This window comes from Ursus maritimus, unplaced genomic scaffold (assembly GCF_017311325.1).
Source record: "Ursus maritimus isolate PB19 unplaced genomic scaffold, ASM1731132v1 scaffold_14, whole genome shotgun sequence".
In the NCBI taxonomy this organism is placed as follows: Eukaryota; Metazoa; Chordata; class Mammalia; order Carnivora; family Ursidae; genus Ursus; species Ursus maritimus.
The window spans coordinates 44566655-44591337 of NW_024423786.1; the positions used below are offsets into that span (position 1 = coordinate 44566655).

Sequence of the window (24683 nt, forward strand, 5' to 3'; positions counted from 1 at the left end):
AGAGAGAAATGGGGGGTTTGTGTTTAATGGGTACCAAGTTTCAGTTTCAGATTATTAAAAAGTTCTGGAGATGGATGAGAGTGATGGCTGCACAACAATGTGCATTGACTTAATGCCACCGAACTATACACTTAAAAAATGGTTAAAACAGGAATTTTTGTGTTGTGTATATTTTATCACAAAAAAACGAAAAGAAAAAAATGGATAATTTTGATAAAGCAAAACTATGAATTCTGTTCTTCCAAAAGCCATCTTTAGTAACTGAAGAAGCAAGACACAAGCTAGGAGAAAATATTGGCAATGCATATAGCTTGCAAAGAACTTGTATCCAGAGTATAAAAAGAATTCTGAGGGGCACATGGGTGGCTCAGTTAGTTAAGTGACTGACTCTTGATTTTGGCTCAGGTCATGATCTCAGAGTCCTGGGAATCGAGCCTTGCATCAGGCTCACCTTTCAGCAGGGAGTCTGCTTCTCTCCCTCTTCCTCTGCCCCTCCCCACTCACATGTGCGCAGGCATTTTCTTTCTTTTTTTTTTTTTTTTAAGATTTTATTTATTTGACAGAGAGAGACAGCCAGCGAGAGAGGGAACACAAGCAGGGGGAGTGGGAGAGCAAAAAGCAGGCTCCCAGGAGAGGAGCCTGACGTGGGCCTCGATCCCGGGATTCTGGGATCACGCCCTGAGCCGAAGGCAGACACTTAACGACTACGCCACCCAGGCGCCCCCGCAGGCATTTTCTTTAAAATAAATAAATCTTTAAAAATTTTTAAAAAAGAATTCTTACAATAATAAGAGAACAAAAAACTCAGTTTAAGTGGGTAAAAGGTTTGAATAGACACGGATGAAAATACATGGATGGGCAACAAGTAAGATGCTCAACATCATTAACCATCAGAAAAATATAACACAAGGGGCGCCTGGGTGGCGCAGTTGTTAAGTGTCTGCCTTCAGGGCGTGATCCCTGCGTTCTGGGATCGAGCCCCACATCAGGCTCCTCTGCTGGAAGCCTGCTTCTTCCTCTCCCACTCCCCCTGCTTGTGTTCCCTCTCTCACTCGCTGTCTCTCTCTGTCAAATAAATAAATAAAATCTTAAAAAAAAAAGAAAAATATAACACAAGACCAAGATGGGATGCCTGCGTGGCTTAGTGGGTTAAGCATCTGCCTTTAGCTCAGGTCCCCCTTGGTCCTGGGATTGAGTCCAGCATCAGGCTCCGTTTCTTGCTCACTGGGGAGCCTGCTTCTCCCTCTGCCTGCAGCTCCCCCTGCTTCTCCTTGCTCTCTCTCTCTCTCTGACAAATAAATAAATAAGATCTTGAGGGAAAAAAAAAAGGCCATGGTTGTATACAGCCACACACCCACTACAGTGACCAAAATTAAACAGCTGAACCTAAGTGCTGACAAGTATGTGGAACAACTGGAACTCTTTTTTTTTTTTTTAAGATTTTATTTATTTATTTGCGAGAGAGAGTGTGTGCGGGCAAGCGCGTGCAGGAGCAGAGGGTGGGGCAGAAGGAGAGGGAGAAGCAGACTCCCTGCTGAGCAGGGAGCCCAACGTGGGGCTCAATCCCATTACCCCAAGATCATGACCTGACCTGAAGGCATGACCTGACTTAACGGACTGGGCCACCCAGGAGCCCCAACGACTGAAACTCTTATATGTTGTTGGCAACAATGTGAAATAGGACAACTGCTTTGGAAAAGTTTAGCAGTTTCTTTTTTTTTTTTTTCTTTTTTTTTTTTTTTTTTTTAAAATTTTTTTTTTTTTTTTGACAGAGAGACACCCCGGGGACACAGCAGGGGAGTGGGAGAGGAAGAAGCAGGCCCCCAGCGGAGGAGCCCGATGTGGGACTCGATCCTGGAACGCCGGGGTCACACCCTGAGCCGAAGGCAGACGCTTAACAACTGCGCTACCCAGGCGCCCCAAGTTTAGCAGTTTCTTAAATAAACACACACTTACCTTAGACTCTAGCCATTTCACTCCTAAGTATTTAACCAAGGGAAATGAAAGCATATGCGCACACAAAGATGTGTATGTGAATGTTCACAGCAACTTTATTTGTAATAGTCCCAAGTGGAAACAACCCAAGTGTTCATGACCTGGGTGTGAAATTGAATAAAGGAAACAGCGTTTATCGCCGCGAGGCCAGCAGGGGGCGCTCTGATACCTTACTAACTCGACAAATTGCAGACCTCCAACAGGAAGAAGCATACCTGGCATTTTCCAACAGGAGGCCTACTTTACTAGCCCAGCAGGAGGAAGGAAGGTTTTCTCCTTCAGCCCAGCCAGTGAGAAACCGCCACAACTCAGCCAATGAGAAACCATCACCACCTGGAACCCTCACTTTCCCCAAACCCTCAAAATCACCCCTCCCAACTTCCTTCCTTTTTTTTTTCTAAGATTTTATTTGTTTATTTATTTATTTGAGAGAGAATGAGAGAAAGACCACAAGCAAGGGGAGTAGCAGAGGGAGAGCGAGAAGCAGACCAGATGCGGGGCTCGATCCCAGGACCCCGAGATCATGACCTGAGCCGAAGGCAGACGCTCAACCAACTGAGCCACCCAGGTGCCCAACTTCCTTCTTTTTCTCTATAAAGTAACGTTCCTCTCCTTTGTTCCCTAGACTTGGCTATGGTTTTGCCATAGCTTGCAAGTCCCAAATCGCAATTCCTCTGCCATTCCTGAATAAACCCATTTTGGTGGCGAAATAACTGGCTGCTTAATTTTCAGGGCTGACATAGTGAATGGATGACATACTGTGATTCATCCATACAATGGGATACTCTTCAGCAATAGAAAGGAATGAACTACTGATAGTGGGACAACATGGCTGGATCTCAGAAACATCAGCCGGACCAGCTTGTTCCGCCTTAGCCCCTCACGCCTCTTCTCACCTCCAAGTTGGGCTCTGCTCTGAGCGAGCACCACTAACCGTTGGAAAGTCTGCTTCCCATGCTATTCGGTCGGTGATTGAAAATTTCCAACGGTCCCTTTTACGTCCAAATCGAAAAGTCTCCAGAACACAGCCGGTACAGAGGGCCAGGTCTCTGAGGGGTGGAGAGAGGCCAGATCCCGAGGTGAGTATCAACTTCCTGAGCTGCCATAGATTAAAATAACAGATATTTATTCTCCCCCAGCTCTGGAGGCCAGAAGTCTGAAATCAAGGTGTGGGTAGGCTGTACTCCTTCCAAAAACGCTGAGAGAACACCCTCTTTCCTCTCTCCTGGCTTCTGGTGGCTCCAGCAATTCTTGGTGTCCCTTGCCTTGTAGATGTGTCAACTTCTGTGTCTATCTCTGCCTCGGTGTCCACATGGCTTTCTCCCCATGTGTCTGTGTCTCTGCTTTTCTTATAAAGACACAGTCATTGGATTGAGGGCCCACCCTAATCCCCTATGACCACATCTCAATCGAAGTATACCTGCCAAGACTCTTCAAATAAGGTTACATTCTGAGGTTCCGGGTCTTGAATTTTGGGAGGACCCTACTGAACTGAGTAGGGGATGTTTCCTTGGGGACCACAGGAGCCATAGCAGGTATGTGGGCCAATGTGAGTTCAGCCAGCTCTTGAGGTCCCAGAGACCCCAAGGGCCTGGTGCAGGGACACGGTGGAGGCTGGCAGGGTCCAGGCAGAAAGGGCAGGGTGGAGGGGATGCTTCAAGGGCAAATCAGGAGGGGAAAGAAGCTGTGTCGGGGAGGGCAGCACGATGCATCCCAACATGGCAATTACCACCTGGTTCTGATGCTTAAACACTCAGGTTCATTCACTCACAGTCTTGGGGCAAGAGACACTGAGATTCACACTCAGACCTGACTGAGATCTGAGGCAACAGCCAGAATGATTTTTCAGAGAGCACAAAACATCAAGCATCAAAGTCCGTTTATTTGATGTGCGTGGATTAAATCTCCATCCAAAGTCAAGTGCGTCCCCAGGACATGGGTTTGCCCAACCTATCTGACCCTGTCTGCCAGTGACATGTTGGCAATGGAACTTCAGCATCATGCAGCTCCCAGGTCTGTCCCTGCCCAGACCCGACTTGCTGTAACCTCAGGCTACCTCACTGAGCCTTAGTTTATTCCCCTGTGAAGTGGGTTCATGTTCCTTAATGGATGAGATACATAGTGTCCAGGCATAAGAGGAAGATCGAAAATGTTATTTCTCCTTTATCCTCCCTTCTTGCTCCCAAGGTCAGGGGCCATGTGATGTCTGACCCTCCAAAGGGAGGAAAACGGGGAGGCAGTGAAGGTAGAAGAGCTGGTGTCCCACCTCTCAATGATCTCTGGTATGCTCTGTGGCCTTGGTCAAGTTGTTGCCCCTTTGCAGGCCTCAGTTTCCCCATCTGCAAAATGGGGTGCAGGGGGTGGTGCCTGAGGACCTCCCAAATCCTTGGTAATGTTCACACATGTTCCAGAGAAATGCTGGAGACTTTCTCAGACCCTAATGTTGGGCCTGGGGTTTTCCCATGTTGTCCAGAGGGGACTCCAACATCTTTCTATTGTATGTAGAGAGAAATCTGGCTTCATTTTGGGGGAGCAGGCAAGGGTACAGCATCTAAGACTAGTGGCTGGCTGGAAGAGGGCTGGATAAAATGACCTCCCAAAGGCAGGGTTTCACCTCTTTCCAATGGGCAGGGATCCCAAACTCATTTGCACAGGACACAGTCCAGCCAATCAGAGCCTGAGGCTGTTCTTCTGTGGCCTGGGAGGGCCCACCCTGAAGTTCCATCCCTGGTGGTCAGTCCCCTGTTGGCTCAGAGGTCTGTCTCCCGAAGGTCCTGACTACGGTCATGTGCACTGCTAGGGGTCCAGGAGCCAGCTCCATTCACCTCCTTCTGCCCCAGGAAGAGCAAATGATCCTCGTCAGTGGACAGGAAGTCAGGAGGCCTCTTGGTTCCAGGGGGCAGTTCCTCAGGACCCTGGAATGAAAAGAGAAGAAAGACATCATCAGAGACCCCACTCTGCTCTGTGTCAGCTCATCCCCCAGATGGGATCACTGAGGGCCTAGAAGGACAGAACCTGAGCAGGGTTGCACAACTGTCCCCTTGGTCAGTGCATCAGCCAGTCCTGTCCCTTCTGCCTCCAAAACCTCCATCCGCTTCTCTCACCCAATGCCCACATTACCTATGGTCCAAGCCATCAATGCTTGCAAGGATGCCTGCCTCCCTCTCACTCTGACTTTCTGCCTGCTCCCCTTCAAGAAAATAAATATTTCCCCACGGCAGCTGAAAGGAGCCTTGAAAACACTCCAGCCAAATCCCTTCCCTCAGCCTTTGCACCTGCTCTGCCCTCCATCAAGAATGCCCTTCCCCCAGATGTTCCTAGGGCTGGCTCCTCCTCCTTAGGGGCTCTGTCTCTTACCTCTTCCTAGAGGCCACCTTCATCACAGTACCCTGTTTTATTGTCCTCATTACCTGCTGAGATCCTACTAATTTCTCAGTTTAGCTTTCATCTGCTCTTCCTAGACAGTAGACACAAACCCCAGCCCACAGTAGGGCTGTGGGCACAAGCAAGCAATTCACACACCTTCTTGTGTAAGAAACGAGAAAATGGAACAGGGATTCCAAAGCAGAGGCAGGTCTGGATCAGGGACAGCATTTTCCAAATTCAGGGCATTCACATAGCAACCACACAGCTTTGGGTGAAGTTGGCCTACCCCCGGTCATGTTTCTTATATAAGATTTTCTCTATGTTGACTCACTTTTGAATTAAGTACTTTTATTTATCAGAGAGATTTTTATATCAGTACCCTAAAGGTAAACCAGTCTCACCTGCCACAGGCTGGAAGTAATCCAAGGAAATGAATAGTATGAAATTCTGCTCAGTCTTTGTTGTGTGTGATAAAGGGTGTAATAAAAGTGTTGAAGACACGTCAGGTCTCAACCAAGCCTTTTTGCTGGGACATTGAGAAAGATGGTGACTCACCATACCCCTCCCCTGACTTATGGTGATGCCCAGGGGACCCCAAGTCACTTCACTGTCCCTGCCCCCGCTCTGGGAGCCAGCTCTGTGACTGACCTTCCCCAAGCTGTCATCCAAGGTAGCCACTTCTTCCTTGGGGGCCACCGATGCTGTCTGCCGTGCAAGATCCCACCACAGCAGCCCAGGACTCAAGGCACTGCGCTTGGTGGGGCCTGTGGGAAAGGGGAGTATTTAATGAAGAGGTGACAGGAACTGGAGAGGGAGGGGGAGGGGTGAGCTCTGATGGGTTCCAATCCCAGATTTGATAATGACCCACTTGGTCCCTGGCAAGCCCCTGCCCTTCTCTGGGCCTCAGTTCTCTCATCTACATCGTGAGGGGATGTAATACATCAGTGGGTGGGTTCATTATTTCCCCAGCATCTAGAATAGTGTCTGGCACACAGAAGGACTCAAGAAAGCCCTGGTGAATGTGAAGTCTGAGACAAAGGAAGCAAGAACAGACACTGATCACTATTGATTTCTCTTGATCTCTTCCCGCTTCTCCCTGGCATTTCAGAATTCCCGGAGGGACACAGAGTAGCCGAGGGCCGGCTGAGTAGGTATTTCAGCACAACGGACAGCGCCTCACAGCTCCACCCCGTATCCTCTAGCAAGGACTCAGTTTTGGAGGCAGGGGAGAGACTAGAGAGGCAGGTAGAAGGCAGAAGGGGGGGCGGGGAGCAGCTCGGTTTCTTCTGCCTTTGCAAAACAGGACCAGCCCTGCAAGGTGCGGGGTTTGTCCCGAAGGCGACACAGCATAAAGGGTGTTGATGCATCCAGCACGTGGTGGCCATTTGGCTGACTGGAATGTCCTTCCTCTTCTTCCTGCCCAGTGGGTCCTGGAGGCAGAGGGATTTGCAAGGTGATCTCTGAGGAGGCCATACATCTTTCTTACCTGTCAAGCAGCTGACAAGGGCTCCACATAGCACAGTGCTCAGCGTGCCCAGGGCACCATAGTAAAGATAGGAAATGGCATAGAAGCTGTCAGCTAAGGCAGGTCGATCAAGGTCCATTTCAGGGCTGGGGGTAGGAGAAGTGTGCATGAGTCCAAAAGCCACTCCCAATCTGTTCATTTCCTCCCATCTCCACTGCCATGGCCTAGCCCAGCCTTCCATTATCGCTCACTCAGATGTGTGCAGTAGCTACTTCTCTTTCTCTCCCGCTAACCCACTCTCACCCATAGGTGTTCTCTACACACAACCAGAGGGAGCATTACTAAAATGTAACTCAGATTACCTTCTGCCACTGCTCACCACTCTCCATGGCTTCCTATTACCCTCGGAATCTACCCAAATTAAACTCTCAGAAGAAAACATAGGTGTGCACCTTTATGACCTTGGATTTGGTAAGAGTTTCTTAGATTGGACACCAAAAGCACAAGCAACCCAAGAGAACATAGATAAGTTGGACTTCATCAAAACTGAAAACTTTTGTGCATCAAAGGACACTACCAAGAGAATGAAAAGAAAACCCCCAGAGTGGAAGAAAATATTTGCAAATCATACCTCTGATAAAGATCTAGTGTCCAGCATACACAAAGATGTAAAGAATATACAAATTACAACTCAACAATAAAAAAACAAATGAGCCAATTAAAAAATGGGCAAAGGGTTTGAACAGGCATTTCTCAAAAAAAAAAAAAAAAAAAAAAAAGATATGGGGCGCCTGGATGGCTCAAGCAGTTAAGCGTCTGCCTTTGGCTCAGATCATGATCTCCAGGTCCTGAGATCAAGACCTGCATCAGGCTCCCTGCTCCACGGGGAGCCTGCTTCTCCTTCTCCCACTGTTCTTCCACCCCCACTCGTGCGCTCTCTCGCTCTGCTCTCTCTCTCAAATAAATAAATAAAATCTTTTTAAAAATGTTTAAAAAATAATTTAAAAAGAATTTCTATAGGATCCAGTAGTTCTACTCCTAGGTATAGACCAAGAGAAATGAAACCATCTGTCCACACCAAAACTTGCACACAAATGTTCATAGCGGCACTGTTCACAGTAGCCAAAAAGTGGAAACAACCCAGATGCCCAAGGGAAGAATGGATAAACAAAATGTGGTCCATCCATACAGGGAATATTATTCAGCCATAAAAAGGAATCAAGCCCTCATAGGTGCTACAATGTGGATAAACCTTGAAAACATCAAAAACAAAACAAAACAAAACAAAAAACTTGAAAACATCATGCTGAGTGGAAGAAGCCGTATATTGAAACAGGCCATATATTGTATAATTCTGTTTATAAGAAATGTCCAGACAGGCAAATCCATAGCAACAGAAAGTGGATTGTGGTTGCCAGGGGCTGGAGGGAGGGGGAGATGGGGAGTGACTGACTGCTCATGGGGATGGGGCTTCCTTGTGAGGTGATGAAAATGTTCTTGAGTTAATGGTGATGGTTGTAGAACCTGGTGAATCCACTAAAAAAGACTCTGAAATGATTCATTTTATGGTTTGTAAGCTATATCTCAATAGTAATAATAATAGTAAAGAATCAGACCAAATTCTTCTGCCTGGACCTCATCTATCCTTTCTCGGCCCACTAAATACACCCCATTCTCACCATAGTTGGAATGCACTGAACTGAACCCGAACTCAGGCTTCTCTCCACTGGGAATGCCCTTCCTTCACCTCTTCCAAGCACCTTCCTTCTTTTCCTTCAAGACTCAGTTCAAGAGCCCCCCTCCCCCACCACACCCTCTGAGGCCACACCCACCCTTCAGACCAGCCCGCTCACCTGGGGCTCCCACGGGTGGTGTTGGTGGCAAGGAGTGGGTCCAGGAGGCCAGAGGCATTGGCTGAGTGCACAACACAGTCGGCAGCAGACGACGGCAGGACTCCCAAGGACTGGGTGCTGGGCGGGTATAGAGTGGCGCCCACGGCCACCCACAGCGAGAGCGCCAAGCCGGTGGCCAGCCCGGAGAGGACGCCCTGGGGACAGAGCCTAGGTCAGGGGAGAGAGGCCTTGTGTCCTCCCAACCCCTAGCTGCCCCCACTCACCGGGGTGTTGCAGGCAGGAAGAAACATTCCCAGGATGAAGGCTCCAAGGAGGGGGCCGCTGATGACACCCATGACGGTGAAGGAGCCCTGCGAGAAGGGGTTGGGGAGGGGGAGCTGAAGGCAGAGCCATCCCACCTCTCCCAGCTTCAGTTTGCTGGCTAGGAAAGCAAGAGCTGAGGAATTCCCCTGCGGACCTTGACACTCCCCGCTGGTTTCCCTAAAGGGGACGGGACGCCCTGTTCCTGCCCCTCTCCCCTGTGCTGGAGGCAAAGAGGGGGGATTCTTTATCCCGATAATTTCTGGTCCCACCTCCAAGCCAGGGCGAGGCCCTCCCAGCCTCCAAGCCACCGCCCCCTACCTCCCACCCCACATTGCCACCAGCCAGGTAGCTGCAGAAAGTATCAGGCTGGCGGTATCGGACAAAACCAAAAAAGCAGGACCCTGTCTGGGTTTCAGTTCCATGGAGACGATGCCCTGCCTCTTGTGGAGATGGGGCTGGGTCAGGGAGCAGCGCTCACCTGGAGAACGCCTCCCCCCAGCAGCGAGGACAGAGCCGCCACGGTGAGACAGGCTGAACCATAGATGAGTGCTGTGGCAGATGGGGGGACACGGTCAGTGGGGAGATGCCGCCCTGCCCCGCCCCCACACCCAAGTTCCCCCAACTCACAGAGCCCCTTGGAGATCAGTACGAGTCTCCGGGGTGCGAGGCTCGGCAGCCGAGGTTTGATGAGGTCCTCCACGGTGACCGCAGCCATGGCGTTGATGCTGGTGGAGGCAGTGCTGAGAGTTGAGTGGGGAGGGTGGTCAACAGGCCTCCTCAAGGGACTGGCCACACCCCTTCTGGGGTCCACCTGCTGGGGGAGGCCCTAGCAGCTCATACCGTTTGACTTGCCAGGACCCCATCCAGCCCAAGGGCAGAGGCATGGGTGACAGAATTCCCCAAGAGTGGAGGAGATGTCCACCACCTCACCATCCGCGCCCCCAGACCTGAGACACCCTCACGGGAGCAAGGACACCCCTGACCAAGGCCACGAATGACACAAGTTCTCATTACACAGCAATCATAGCGTGCCGAGAATTGCATGGGACCCTGGTCACAGAAGGAGCAGGGATGTGCCGGAAGTCACGGAATAGTTGAAAACGCTAGAATGTGAGGCCCCTGAGGGCAGGAGTGGGGGACCATTTGGTCACAGCTGTGCCCTGGGATGTCGAATGGCAGTTCCTGCCGCATATGCACATAGCAGGAGCTCAGTATGTAGTAGGTGCTCAATATTTGTTTGGGGGCAGAAGGAAGGAAAGAAAGGAGAGGGGAGGCAGGTGTGGACTTGCCAGGTGATAAGGTGAAAACCTCACAGCTGGGGTCCTTGTCCCCAGGGCGTGCCTTCTGCTGGGGCCCACCTGAGCTGCCCACTGGGGACCAAGCAGGAACTGTAATGATGGACATGCCCAGAACATTCTATCCTGCAGAGGGACAGCATCTGAGCAAGGAGGTCTGCTCACCTGAGGGTACCACTGTAAGCACAGGCCAGAAAGAGCCCAGGGACTCCAGGCAGGTCCTCGAAGATGTCCAGCACCAGCAAGGGCATGTACTGGGGTGGGGGGGGGAGTCGGGGGTTGGCGTCCAGGACAGCAGCACCCCAAGGACAAGGGATTCTGTCTGTCCTCACACTGCATGTCCCTAGGGCCCAGTGCAGACCGGGCTTACGGTGGGCACTGAGTGTGTGTTTGCTGATGGACTACATGCCCCGAAGGACTGTCACTGAGCCCCACCACGCACAGAGCCCTGGGATCCCAGGGAGGCAGAGTCCCACGTCATCTCCGCTTTACTGACGAGGACAATAAGGCTAAGAGGTGCAGCCCTTGGCCAAGATTGCAAAGTTCACACAGCCCAGGAGCTGACCCCAGTGGAGGACAGCAGATGGGATAGCCTTCCATCTTTTGCCAACTCTGAACTGAATCTGAACCAGGCATGGCTCCCACCCTGGTGCTGCCGCTGACTCACCTGTTGACCTCAGGCAGTTGCTTCCCACCCACTCTAGCCCCAGTTTCCTCATCTGTAAAGTGGGGGCCATGACAGCCTTGTACGCATCCCATGTTGAAGGATTTTATGGGAGACTAACTGCTTGTGAAGGGAACAGCATGAGGCACAGAGTAGGTGCTTAGGGCATGAGAGCTGGTGATTATTATGATGATGACCAACACCATCATTTCATGCTGAACCATGGTCCCATCTCCTCCTTAATATCCCTCAAGGAGTCTCTGACTCTAAATGGGAATGTGCCCTGCCCTTGTTCACCCCCTCCCCCTGTGGCTCCCCATTGCCTCCCAGCCTTGTCTTCCCTGCTCCTTCCAGATCCTTCTCTGAGCCAAGCTCTTTGCTGCCCTGGACCTCTGTGCAGGCTGTTCTCTCTTCTGGGAATGCTGTTCTACCCGGCCCCCAGAGGTTCATCCATGCAGGAGTTCAGAACGGGGGTGGGGAGGGCAGGAGTGGCCTAGGAGCCTGGGCCAGCCTTACCTGGTCCGGGGCTGAGATCCGCCCTGCAAGGAGAGGGTCACAGTCTACGTAGATCGTGAACATGATGATGCCACAGCCAGCAGCGCTGAACACGATCAGGAACAGGCCCAGCTGGTTGATGAGCAAGGCCCTGGAGGGAGGGGAAGCTTCAGGCTGGGAAGGGGGGCAGCTGGTCCCAGAGGCCCTCATCCCGCCCCTCCTAAACACTCACAGCTTGGCCTGCTTCTCTGTGCGACAGGCCACATAGCGCTGCACCTGGGCTTGGTTCACGCCATACATCGAGAGCCACACCAATGTGCCGCCCACGACAAAAGTCCAGAATGTGTAGCGGCTCCGCGGGTCCAGGTCAAAGCTGGATAAGGGTGGGACAAGACAGCCATATGGGAAAACCACATTGACTTCACCCTCCCAAGGGCCCCAAATGGCCATTTTGAACCTTATGGGCCTCGAAGGGATTTTGGGGGTGGGTTTTGAAGTATGAGTAGGAGTTTGCCAGAGTGAACATTTATTTGTTTACTGAGTCGTCCATGTATGCATTCAAAAACTTTCTGTGCCCAGCTGGGACCTCAGAGAGCCTTCAGTCTCCAGTCTGGGCTGGGGGACATGGTGGGACAGATGAAGGGGTGGGGGCTAGGGCAGTCTAGAGAGGGGAGGCAAATGTTTGGTCTGTGAGGAGTCTGGGAAGGGAAGCAGGGAGGGCTTCCTGGAGCAGGAGGCATTGGTTGGCTTCTCCCAGGGCAGAGGGATGTCAGCTCCACCTCTTTGCAGTGCCCTCTCTACAGTTTTACTCACTCCATCAGGTTCATCCGGGAGTGGTTCTGGGCAATCTCAAACATGTTCCTGGGCCCACCCACCAGCATGATCCCGCGGCCCAGGACAACCCAGAAGCCAGTTAGCATCACCACGACCTGGAACACATCAGTCCAGACCACAGCCTTCATGCCGCCCTGCAAGATGGGACAGACGGGGAGGCAGGGGGTCAGACAAGGATCTGTCCGAGGCCAGCCCAGTTTGGCTTTCAACAGTGGCTGGGACTGCTGCCTCTCTCTGCCTGTTTCCTCATCTGGAAAACGGTGTTGTTGTAAGATTTAATTAGTTCATATGAGGAAAATCTTTGCAATAGCCCCTAGCACATACAAGTTCAGTGAGTGAATGAGTGATGGCTGCCAGCATTATCATTACTACTACTACGATTATTCTTAGCTATTGCTTTTACTCTTCTAGCCTCCATACCTTTGCCTTCCCATGGAAGCCCCTGGATTTGCCTTTGGAAAAGCCCCTTCTCCCTCAAAGGCCATTCATGGGAAGCCAATCTACTCCCAGCTCCAGAAATCGCCAACCAAGACATCTTCCCCAGCCCCTCCAACTTTTGTGATTGATTCATCCTGCATGAAAGACTGGGGGCCAGCCTACGGAAACCCTCCTGGAACTTTTGCCAGCTCATCCTGAAATTGGAACTCACTTTCTGAGCTAATGGCAGCCTAAGAGATGGGAGAGGGGCCCGGAGGATGCTGTTGTGGCCCCTGGATCCAGCCAGTCCTGAAGCTAGCATTTTCCCTGGACTCTTAGCAATAAGCCTTTCAAATGACTTGTTATTAAGATGAGGAAACAGAGGCCCAGCTGGAATGCAGGCTTCCTCAGCAGGAAGGGAAAGTAAGGAGTGGATGATGGCTTCAAGGTCTCCCCCACCCAGTGGGCATGAAGCCCCCACGTGGGGTGGGGGTGTCACTCACCACAGTCGTATAGAAGGTACAGATGGCTCCAGTGGACAGGAGCGATGCCCAGATGTCCAACCCAGTCACTGTGCAAGGAAACCCCCCCCCCCCATTAGGCCTCCAGACAGGGTGCAAACTTGGCCCCGACTGTTTAGGGTCCTCATCTCTCCATTCCCTCCCCAAGTCTCTCCCGGCACTGCCCCTCCCCTCTCCTTCGGTCTAGTCTCAAAGCCTTTGCTCCCTCCCGGTCACCGTCCCTAGATCTCCCAGAGTCAAACCTTGGTTCAAGATGAGCGCGGGGGCGTAGATCACGATGCCGGTATACAGCATCTACGGGTAGAGAGCCGGGACCAGGTGAGGCCCGCGGACGACGCGGAAGGGGGGAGGAGAGAATAGCGGTGGCGGAGCTGCTAGTGTCCGGCGAGTAGGGGATCCGGAGCAAGGTGGCGGCGGGCCTTCGTGCCAAACCTCTCGACCCGGCCGCAGGGGGCGGGGCCAGAAAGGTTGAGAATGGGCCTTACAGGATGGGGGTGGGACCCATGGGGCGGGGTCTTGACGGATAGGGGCGGGCTGTGGGCGGGGCCGACGAAGACCCGGACCCAGGCGGGGTCTGAGCGGGACCCTGAGGGTGAGGGCGGGGCCGAGGCCACTCACTGTGGCTACCAGGTACTGCAGGGTCCCGCAGAGCCGCACGCCGCGGCTGAAGCGCAGCTCCAGGTACTGCAAGGAGGAACCGAGGCTCGTGGTCACCTGGACAGGTCCCACCCAGGAGATCGAGGCCTCTGGGTACTTCACCCGCCCTCGTGGCTTCTGCCCTCCCTCTGGAGGCCAACTTCTCTCTCCACTCTTGTCCGTGGGGGAACCCCCACCAAGCGCACAGATTCCGATCAGTCTGCACACGTCTGTGCACACGCGCCATCCCCGCTCCTGGGCACACTCCCAGGAAAACGGATCCGTCAAAGGCGCACGTTCCTCCGCCCCCACTGGTGGCTAATTGGTCCCCCGGGAGGCGCTGCTCTGAATCAACAAGAGGACTATACAGAGCCTGTGGCCAGTTGTTATTGGTCGCCTACTGTATACTGGTCACCATTTTAATCACTTTACCCCCTGCCCTGGAGGGAGGTCTTCTTACTAGTCCAGTTTGACACTTGGGAAGCCCGAGCAAAGTAAATGGGGAAGTCAGGTTTCGAACCCTCAGCCCACTGTCCGGCAATGGCCCAAGCATCGTCCGTGCGCACGCCCAAGCACGCGGGGGGCAGGTTTGTGCCTGTCCACACTTAGTGCACACCTGGCTCCGCCTTGCGCGGGCTTCCACCGAGGAGAACCGGGATGGTGGCTCCTCTTCCTCCTTCCTGCCCCTCACCCCGCTGCCTAGGGCTACTTCCCAGAACCCTCGGCTCCTGTCTGCCACACGAAAGCCCGAAGGAGCCCGCCTGCGGCCCCCTGTACAGCCAGCACGTCAAAGCCCCAGGGCCTCCCCGCCATATCCCTGCGTTCTCAGCCAGACGGGTCCTGCCTCCGGGCCTCTGCCCGGTACCTGGTAGGTGCTGGTGAGGCCCAGGCGGTAGAAGACCGGCATGAAGAGCATGGCGGTGAGCAGGGAGTTGAGCAACTGTCCCAGGCACATCCAGAGGAACTTGAAGCCGTAGCGGTAGGCCTCGGCTGGCACGCCCAGCACCTGCACCGCCGACATGAAGCTGGCGGCCAGCGAGAGGCCAACGGGCAGGGCCGCCAGGCGCCGGCCCCCGGTGAAGAAGTCCTCGGCGCTGCGCTGCCCGCCCCGCGCCAGCCCGACCCACAGCCCGATGCCCGTGGACACCAGCAGCATGAGGGCGAAGACCGCGTAATCCCAGGCTCCGAACGTGGCCCGCGCTCCTGCCTCGACGACGGCCATGAGGTGTAGGTGTGGGGGCCAAGCGCGTCCTCGGCCCTTCCAGCCACCCCGCGGGCCCCCCCCTCCCCCGGTAAGGGAAACTGGCAGCGACCGAGGAGGCAGGGCTGCGTGGAGATGGGAGGATGCTTGGCCTCTGCAGAGAGGCCGCACACCTGCCTCCTTCGGCCCCTGGAGGGAGGCAGCGAAAGGGACTCGGCAGGGGCTCCCTGGGGAAGGACTCTGTGGATCCTCGCTGCGGTCGTCTGCCGCCCTGTCCCTCTTCTTCGTCTACGCGCCTGCCTCTGCCGTCTGTCTGTCGGTGCACCTCGCCTCCCGCTCGGTAAGGCGGGCCCCTTGCAGCGGTCTGTCCACCGCCCAGCCGTCGGTCCCTCTCGCAGGGAGCTGCGCTCGGCGCACGCAACTGGAGGTCTCCGTGGGGCTTAAGGGGTGGCTCCCGGCGATGGGCTGTGGATTTATTGGTTTCCCGGGTCCGCGAAACCCCGCCCCTGGAGTTGGGGGCGGGCAGGACCCGCACCCTTTCCGCCCGGGACTGGGTCAGATAGGCCAGGACCGGCCACGTGGGTGGCTGCTGGGGGTGGGGGCAGGGTGCGGCTCCCAAACACCCCTCTACTTCGGTGGCACTTTCCCCTATTGACAGGTGGGGAAACTGAGGCTCAGAGATGGCATATCACACTTACCTGAGGCCACACGGTTGGGAGCTGTGGCTTCAGCTTTCAAATCCCCGCAGTGCTTTTGTACCTTAAGCGAAGGGGAGCTCACACTCCCATGAGCCAGGGGTTCATTTTCTGGATTGCGCTGCCGCTTGAGGAAAACTCCTTCTGCTTGAACCCCTCCCCCGACTTTCACCTGCAGCCACGCCCTTTCTTCAGAACCTAGCGGGAGGAAACCACAGAACCCCACCCCCAGGCTAAGCTGAGTGGGAGACATTGGGGTTCAGGTCCTAAATGCATACATACCTCGGGCAGTCTGCTTGTCAGTGCACCTCAGTTTCCCCATCTGTAAATGGAGATCAAGTAGCCCCTGCCCCGAGGAATAAATCGAACCTATGTAATTGGAGCCGGGCACAGAGTTAGCCCTTCATTCATTCTGTCTTCATTCATTTGTAGTTTCCTGCGTGGAACACTCAGGGAGCGTCTGTCCTGTGCCAGGCGTTAAGTGTATAATGGAGGTCATAAGGGAGGGACTGTCGGTGGCCTCGAATCCGGATAAATGGGGGGCCCATGACTCCTTGGGAGGTAGTGTCTGACATGTCCCCCATCACGCAAATGAGGAGACCCAGGGTGGGGAGGGGAAGTCCCTTGCCTGGGGTCATGCCATCAAGGGACCCAGACACTGTCGTCTTGGGGCCCTTCGCTGGTGGACTTGAGGAACTTTGGCCTCTGGAGTCTCTGACCTCTGGGTTCCAGTCCTGACATGGTGTCCGGAAACTGGGTTCCCTCCTCCACAAGCCAGAGGGATCTGGACATCCGTGGGGTTGAACTTGAGGGCCCTGGAATCCTCGCCAAGCCTCTGCCGCCTCCTGGTGGTCCCCAGCTGACTCGCGCCACTCCAGTGCTGTCCAGCATCTTCTGCGCATCCCTTGGTGTCACCGGAGCTCTCCCTCTTCGTGCTCATGATGTGGGGCCAGCCTGGAGGCGCCCCCCCCCCCGGAATTGCGCTACAGTGACTGCCACTCAGGCATCTGTTGGCCTCTGGCATGGACCCCTCCACCCCCGCCAGGAGGGTGGGGGGAGAACACTGAGTTCCTTTTCCTTCCCCCACCTTCATTTCTCCAGGCCCGGATGCGCTGCACCCTTCTGGAGAATCTGATGCGAAAGGAGAAATCCTGGAGGGGATCCCCTTCCTGAAAACCCACGCAAGCAAATGCAAATATATGCAAGTTATTGCATGGCACGCAAACCCAGTCCTCCCTCCCCAGGGGGGTTCTGGGAGTGGTTACCATCCACTGCCAGCCTCTCTCTTCCTCTACTGGGAGGTGGGAGGCTACAGAATGACGCTTGGACTGAGGCCCGTTCATTGAGCGCCTACTGTGTGCAGGACCGTGCACCGGCTGCTGGGGATGCCGCAGGATCCAGGCGGACCCATACTGCACACAGGTACTTGACACCGACCGAGCCGGCAGATGAACACACATTTCAGAAGCTGAGGGTTGAGTGAAGCAAGGTCAGAGATGGAGTTGGCCTGGGCAATGACTTTATGTGGGCCTCTGGGAGGGGAACTCTTGGAGGAGGTGAGGGCAGACCTACAGGCAGAGGGTGAGCCAAGCTTGGAGATGCAGGGGAACGGCCAGTGCAAAGGCCCTGCGGTGGAACAAGTGGAGTGAGCAGAGTGAGCGAGGACGGGTAAGGCCACAAGGGGCCTTGAGCCTTGGCGAAGGGTGTGGATTCTATTGTGAGGGCGCTGGGGGTGGGGGGGCCACTGGAGAGTTTGGAGCAAGAGGGACTGAATGAGATTTGTAGACTCCAAAAAGCCCACCATGTCCATGACAGCGGCCGTGGGGTGGGGAGAAATGGTTGGATTCAGAAGTGTTCTGGAATTCCAGGATGTGAGAGGCCCAGAGTTGGGAACGGGGCGGGGGTGAGGGGGAGCGGGACCATCTCCTCTGGGGTTGGAGGGGTACAGGGAGCCGGCTGGGGAGATGCAGCGGCACCTTCCCTGACCCTACAGTTCCCATATGGGCAGGGAGAAGGGCAGGAAAATCCCCGACGGCCTTGCAGCTGCAGTCTGAGCACAAGGGTCAGGGATGTCAGGGTGTTGCATGGCTATCTGCTGTCCCCACCCCTGCCTGCCTGCCTGCCTCCTGGGGACCCCCAGGGCTCCCTGGAGACATGGCAGGGGTCAGGGGTGAAAGGCTGTGAGCTACTCGGGCTCCAGCATGACCTCCTGGGTGTCTGGCCTTCCACTTCTCCCTTGCACTCAGTAAAAGCACGCCATTCTTACTAACGGTGCTGTAGCTTCTTGAGTCCACCCTTGTGAGGTCCTGAGCACCCTGCTGTGATTCTAGGATTCCGCGGTCCTGGTTTCAGAATCTGGGTCAGGTCTTCTGGGGCCCCTGCCCATCTTGTCTTGCCTCAGTGCCTGCCCTTGCCTGATGGTCCTGACTCAGGAGTGGGGGGTGCAGGGAGGGGCAGCTTGTGATCTCTCCCCCAGGGCTCCCAGTCCTGCCTGGCGTGGCACTTGGCACCTGGCCAAACCCAGGGACAGGACCTGGGAGCACCCAGCCGACCAGAGGGATGTCAGTGATGCTGGAAGCCAGCCCTGCCTCATGGGCCTCACACCCAAGGGTTCATTATCACCGATCTCCAGTTTTGTTCTGCTTGGTTCTGGCACCTCCACTGTCTCTGGAGAGTGAGGGCTCAGTCCAGCTATCCTCACCTCCAGCCAGAGTCCTGGCAACTGCTCTGTGCAGGGTTTGGGGAGGGGGGGGATTCCCGTGGTAGAGGGTTCTGTGGGCAAACTCACTGAGGACAAGTAGCTGGCAGGGCGGGTGGATGCCTAGATGTCATTAGGGAGCTGGGAGCTCACTCATCCTTGGTTCAAAGGCCTCTCAATAAGGGACTGACCCCATCCTCTGGCTGCTTGGGGCAGAGCCCTCCCACCTGGCTCTCCGGCTGTAACATGGATGAAGCCTTGATGAAGACCCAAGGTGGGGACAGGGGTGAACAGGGGGCCTTTGCGGGGCCTGGGCCTTCCACTTTCCTGGGGACGTATCCTAGCTCTAGCTCATCTGAAGTCTTCCCACACCCAGGACCAACCCCACCTTACACAGGAAGAAACTAACCTGAGTGGGTAGTGACTTGCCCCAGGCCAGAACCATTAGGGCCCACGTCAGGTCCAAGCCATGAGTGACAGAAAGTCTCCAGATTACAGCCTGAGCAGACTGGTGCTGCCTTCTCCCCGCCCCCCCCATTCTCATCACATAGACACAGGGTCAGATACCAAAGTCCTTCTACCTTGTTGCTCCACTGTGGCTTCTTAATGGCCGAAGGCGGCTGCTGGAGCGCCAGATATTGTGCCTGTATTTCAGCCAAACGGGTACTTCCTGCAAATGGCACACAACACTACTGCTCGTGTCACATGGTTATCCCTAAATGAAAAGAAGGCTGGGAAAGATATTTTTTCTTTGTGGGTGGCATCTAGATATGGAGATCCTATTACTGAGGAAGGAGTATTTGGTGGCAACTAGAGGTTTCTGCCTGAAGTCACAAAAAATTAATAAGGCAAAAACTGCAAAAATTCTAGCCTGGCCCCCAAAATATACCTTAAAAAACAACAAGTGCCCTCCTGGAAGAATCTGCACCATATACGTGGGAAAGTGTTGTTTTTTCTTCCTCAGGTTTTTGCCCCACATATAAAAGGAGCTTTTACAAAACAGTAACTTAAAAAATGACCAGCAGCCCCATAAAGGAGCCAAGGCCATATAAATGAACTTTAGAGCAAAGTGCCTACTTCCTAAGAAAAGGCAAATATAAATCCCTAAGATGTGATCTTTTTTCAGCCACTGAAGTTTCCTAACCCATGGCATTGGCAAGGCCGGAATACAGGCCCCCTTCTTATTAAACGCTATGGGGAGTAAACTGGTAAACCTGCGGAGGGGGCGGCGGGCGGGGATTTTGGCAGCGTCAAAAAGACAAGACTTGGGTCCAGCAATGCCAGACCCGGGAGTTTATCACCATCCTTACTCCATGTGGCTGTCCCTACCCTTTTCTGGATCCCAGACTTATTGAACCTGTCCTGGAGCCAAGGAGGGACACATATGGTCCTGCTCTCTTCAGACTCTACAGGAGGGGGGCACAGAAAACCCACCCGTTGCCATTGGAATACAAGTATGGCTTACAAACTTTAGCGAGGCCAAACCAATGATGATCTGGAACAGTCCCGGCAGAAGGCTCAGCACGTGCACAGGCGTGGAGCTGGGAAGTAATCATTATAGAGCAGTGTGCAAAGCAGCCAGTGTGGTCTGGGAAGCCTGGTACCCTGTCCTCAGGTCTTTCTCGGGACAGTGGCTGGCTGTGCCAAGTTCTGCCTTGGGCACCTCTCCAAACATAGGTGGAGTCTGAAGTGACCTGGTTTTCTGGAAACCACGGGCCTGATCGTGCCAACTAGCTACGCACCTCAAGTGGGGGAAGGGAGGCTATACCCTCGCCTGGGATGCTCCAGGCCTGACTGCTCCCCAGACCCCCACCCCACACTGCCTTTTTGTGCCCTGGTTTCTTCCTATTCCATGGCTCTCTGGAATAGAAGGCAGATCCTTGCTGACCTTTGCCCCCACTACCTAGAGTTGTGATTCTCCCAAGTCCTGCCAACTGAGTAAAGCTGCCGAGGATCCCAACTTTCTGATGAGGACTCGCTCAGTGGGCCAGGGCTGCCCAAGGTCACACAGCAAGGACAGATGCTTCCCAAGACCTGCCTTCCTAGCTGTGCCACAGCCTCCTGACTGAGGGGCTCAGCCAGAGTGGGATTAGCTTCGTGCCTGGAATTCCCCAGGGCCTCAAGTGGTCTCCTGGAGACCGACACCCACAGTGAGACCTTGACCTTCTTTGGGCAGATCAGGGTGTCCTTCAAGGGGCCCCCACCTAGTAAAGGAGAAACCACCCCAGCACAGCAAGCTCACGGCCCTCCCCAGCGCCCCCTGGTTTCTGCTCTGAGGATCCTGGAACCAAAGACTAGGGCTCTGAGCCTGGATAAGAGGTAGAAATCCCTGCAGGTGGAATGAACCAACCGTATTATCCTGAGTCCTTCTGGGCACCTGATATCTGACTGCCATACCTCACCAAAAGCATGGGGGGGGGGGAAACGACACAGAGGCCTGTGTCTAACAAGGAAGGTGTGACAGGTTTAGGGGCCAAAACTTGTGGCCTGCAAGGCACCCCAAAACTCACAGCAGAGGGCCACCTGATGGGGCTGAAAACTGGGCCCTCCGTCTCTGGGACCCTGCCCGGGACAGCCCCTTGCTAGATGACGCCCTGGAGAGCTAAGTGGGCAGGAAAGCGCTTGGGGGTGTGGCCTTTGCCATTCCTGGGGCTCCCCTTCTGGGGAAAATCGGGTGCCTGGGACCCACTTCAAGAGAGGAGGACCCCTGCCCGAGCAGAGAACTCACGGCTTGGCTGTGCCCTTTTGAGTTCTGCAGGGCAGACAAAGAAAACAAGAGTGTCTGAGCACCTTGGTTTTCCCAAGGAGTTTATTTGGGCAGACCTGGAGCCGGGGGGGCTCTGCACCTAGAAGAAGGTGTTGGGCCTCTTGGTGGTGAAGCGTGGCTTGTGCTGGCGACGCAGGACCCGGTGGGGCAGTGGGAACTTGATCTTGGAGTCCTGTGATAAGGAGAATTGGGTGAGGGGGGGGGTAGAAGCCTCTCAACCTTGTCTTCCAGGGGCCACTGACGTGTGGCCACCCCCCACCGGGCTCCTGCGTCAAACCCAGCGCCTCCCCGCAGCTCCCAAGGCCGGGGGACCGGGGAGCAGCTGGGCCAGCTGCATGTTCCAGGGGAGCCCCCCTTGGCCAGACCCACCCAGCAGGGCCCCCAGCACACTCACGTGGAACTGCTTGACCGCTGGCCGGCGGCACTTGCTGGCAGCAATCTCCTCCACCTTCATGACCTGGATCGAGTGGGCCCGGGCACGGTGTCGTGCGCCCATGTCTCGGTCTACAGGGAAGGAGGCAGGACCAGTGTGTACCCCGGGCTCTGGAGCCTCTGGCCCCGGCAGGCACTGGCGTTATCGGGGCTGTAGAACCTCCAGATTCACTTCGAGGGGCACGGCCACAGCCCCCCAAAGGCGACGAGGTCCACCTGCTGTTAGCACCTCTGTTTAAACTGCTGCGATGAGAAACAGCAGTTCTTGGGCTGAGGTGCTGGGGTCTGGGCCCTGGGGCCACCTGGGGCCACTAGCGCCAGATCCCAACGGACAGGCCCGGGCTAGACTCTGGGTGGGGGATTATGTCTGCACAAGTGATGGACCCCAAAGGTCCACCTGCTGCCAGGTGCCAGAAAAGGATGTGCCTGGAGCATCCTCTCCCCTCCTGCCCTCTAGGCGCACACCCCTCTGTGTCCCCCATCACCACCCCTGGACTCCCCAACCCCCTTATCCCAGAAGCCTCTGGCATTTGTCCTGCCTCAGTCTGGAGGAAAGGGGGGCGCAGGCCGACTGGGCTGCAGACGCCTGCGAGACGAATTTAAGGGGAGACTGGGTGTTGGCCCCGGCTCACAGCACTGGGTGACGGCGCCCGCGGTGGTCAGGTCCCGGTACTCTCGGTACATGTTGTGGGTGCCGCTGCGAGAGTCATAGCGCAGCCAGATGCCAAAGTTCTTCACCCGCAAGGGGGATTTCTCAAACACCTAGGTGCCAAAGACACTGGCTGCAGCAAGGGTGGCGAACAGGCTCCAACCCCGGCTCCGACCCTCACCGATCCTCTGCCCCAGGCCTCTCTTGTGCCTGTCTCCCAGTCCTTGAATCTCAGAGCACAGGAAGGCAATCTGCTGTCCTGGACAAATTCCCATGCCAACAGGAGGGTGTCCACAGCTGGCCAGGCCGGCACACTTCCCTCATGTGGACCACCAGCTCAACTCGTCCCAAACACTACTTGGGGCCCAAGACCATCTGGGCCCCAAAGCAGCTGATGCACAAAGTCCAGTGCCCATCACGGCGAATGTGCCCTGGTGACAGCACCTCTCCCCAGCTTATACATGAGGCCCAGCGAAGGTGCTGGCCTCGGCCAAGGTGTCTGAGCACGCCGGCCACACGCTGCCTGGGGCCCTCTCATCAGAGAAAGGGCACGGACGTAGCCATCCTATCCCAACCTAGGGCTTAAGCGAACAGACCAGGGGTTATGAAGTCTGGGAACTCTGGGAACTCTGGGGTGAGGAATAGCCCCCCCCCCAGGAAGGTGTAAATCCACGCCAAGTCCCACTCTATCCTCAGACACCCCATACCTGTCCACAGTAGACAATTTCCCCCGAAGACTTCTTCATCTTCTTCAGCTGAGACACAAAGTACCAGAAGCGGGACTTGGCGACGACATGATTAGGTGCAAAGATTCGCATCCGATACAGGGGTGGAGTGCGGCACTTGGGGGTGGGCAGGCAGCGCCCCACCACCTTGTACTCTCGCAGCTGAAACACAAACAGAGTCCTGACGCAACTGTGAAGATTCACCTTGCTCCCTTTCCCGAGCCTGGTGATAACTGCAATCAGGAGAGCGAAAACAGACTGTCCCATCACAGGGCATCCATGTGGAATCCCGGTGACTGGGTCATGACACTGTCCCATCCTTCCCAAAACAGGGATCGAGGGTGGGAAGAATTAAGATGTCTGGATACCCTTTGCCTTGGCTGAGGAAAGCTGGGCAGGGCTGTGAATCTCGCTATCCTTCCCTTTCTGTTCACTTTCCTGCAAAAAAGGCTGAAAGCTAAACCTGCAGGCTCCCTCCTCCACAGCACCTTTGCAGCTCACATCTTCCCAAAGCCCTCTTCCGCTCTGGGGCCCAAAGACAGGGACCAGCCTGGGACCTCACAGCCCACTCCAGGCAAGAACGAGGACAAGAATCCAGTTCCTTCCCTAGTCCAGCTGCCATGGGACCTGCAGCTGCTTCAGTATTCCCAGCAGCAGTCCAAAGAGGTTTGGACTTCCCAGCAGACTCTCCCTGTTTACACAGATGCAAAGACAAAAATGTCAGCCAGGCCCAAACACTGCAATATTGTAGAAAGAACCCACCTTCGTAAATGACTCGCCATCATTTCACTAATATGGGAAGGAGGTTGCCCCAAATATCGCAAACTTGTCTCCTACTCCCACCTCTCAATGTGACTAATCAGCCCCGCGGACCACCTGTTCAGGGAGGGACTGATGTAGCTGGCCTCTTTCCCAGGTGGAAACTGAGGCTGGGGAGATGTTCAGGACCCACTCTGTTTCTCCCGAAGGCTTGCTCTTCCATCTCTGCGCCACAGCGCCCTCTGATTTTACCAAGCACTTGCCACAGCAATAAAGCTCCCCGTCTCAGCTCGGGTTTACAGTTTTCTTCTACTTTTCACAGCCCCGCCGGGAACCAAGAAATATTAACGTTTCGTCCCACCGTGACCACTTTGCAAATGGGGAAACCGAGACTTAGAAAATCGACGAAGTCCCGTGGCTCGAACGTCCAAGCCGCGCAACTTGTCCCTTCCCCTGGAAAGGAGACCCGGCCTCTCCGGAACCCGCGATCCCCCAACTGGCCGGGACCATGGCACCAGCCTCCCCCACGCGGCGCCCGCAATGGCCGCCATGTTGGCTACACCTGGGGGCGATGGCGCGCGGCGCTGCGGGACCCAACCAAGAGCGCGCTCCCGCTACGCGGCCCACGCCACCTGCCGGGGCCCCCGATTCGATCCGCACTGCAATCCCCGGCCCCCTACCCCGCCGCGCTCGCCTTACTGTGCCCGAGGCCTTCATGGCGTGCTCCTCCCTGCCGCCGCCACACGAGAAAGGAAGTGGCCGCCCTCGCGCAGCCGCTCACGAAGGCATCGTTGCCGGAAGTCCCGCCTCCTACAAGCAGCATGCTCATTGGTTTCTCGTTCCGACGCTCAACAGATTTGCTTTTTCATTGGCTCCAGGTCCACCAACCTTTCACAGCCCCTCCTTCCTCCGC

The 24683-nt window shown here is 55.1% G+C and overlaps 2 protein-coding genes and 1 non-coding gene across 3 annotated transcripts; all 3 read right to left on the bottom strand.

Annotated features, from left to right (window-relative positions):
* Positions 1–3525: 3525 nt before the first annotated feature.
* Positions 3526–15066, bottom strand: SLC5A5 (solute carrier family 5 member 5). Its single transcript, XM_040629037.1, has 15 exons — positions 14710–15066; positions 13827–13892; positions 13451–13502; positions 13191–13258; positions 12250–12404; positions 11669–11809; positions 11458–11587; positions 10443–10531; positions 9610–9722; positions 9461–9531; positions 8943–9029; positions 8680–8873; positions 6848–6972; positions 6010–6125; positions 3526–4910 (listed from the first exon to the last, which is right to left on the bottom strand). Exons 1-15 carry the CDS (start codon positions 15064–15066, stop codon positions 4746–4748), a joined length of 1929 nt encoding a protein of 642 aa, XP_040484971.1. The 3' UTR covers positions 3526–4745.
* A 6163-nt stretch (positions 15067–21229) lies between these two features.
* On the bottom strand, positions 21230–24601 carry RPL18A (ribosomal protein L18a). The gene is made up of 5 exons (XM_008703953.2): positions 24470–24601; positions 22994–23173; positions 22270–22399; positions 21600–21709; positions 21230–21377 (listed from the first exon to the last, which is right to left on the bottom strand). The coding sequence occupies exons 1-5, from the start codon at positions 24485–24487 to the stop codon at positions 21285–21287; spliced, it is 531 nt and encodes a 176-aa protein (XP_008702175.1). The 5' UTR covers positions 24488–24601; the 3' UTR covers positions 21230–21284.
* On the bottom strand, positions 21787–21919 carry LOC121102675. Its single transcript, XR_005834787.1, has one exon. It is a non-coding gene; the product is annotated as a small nucleolar RNA SNORA68 (small nucleolar RNA).
* Positions 24602–24683: the final 82 nt, after the last annotated feature.

What these genes read in the sequence shown, in the direction of transcription:
- SLC5A5 (XM_040629037.1), bottom strand. Translation starts at nt 15,066, where the DNA reads ATGGCCGTCGTCGAGGCAGGAGCGCGGGCCACGTTCGGAGCCTGGGAT. An exon ending in GCCTCACCAGCACCTACCAG is followed by an intron (nt 13,893 to 14,709) that starts GTACCGGGCAGA and finishes TCCTCCTTGCAG; the next exon opens with TACCTGGAGCTGCGCTTCAG. An exon ending in GCTTACAGTGGTACCCTCAG is followed by an intron (nt 9,723 to 10,442) that starts GTGAGCAGACCT and finishes CTCAACTCTCAG; the next exon opens with CACTGCCTCCACCAGCATCA.
- RPL18A (XM_008703953.2), bottom strand. An exon ending in GGGCGCCGTCACCCAGTGCT is followed by an intron (nt 21,710 to 22,269) that starts GTGAGCCGGGGC and finishes CCTTCCCTGTAG; the next exon opens with ACCGAGACATGGGCGCACGA. An exon ending in CAGCGGTCAAGCAGTTCCAC is followed by an intron (nt 21,378 to 21,599) that starts GTGAGTGTGCTG and finishes TCCTTATCACAG; the next exon opens with GACTCCAAGATCAAGTTCCC.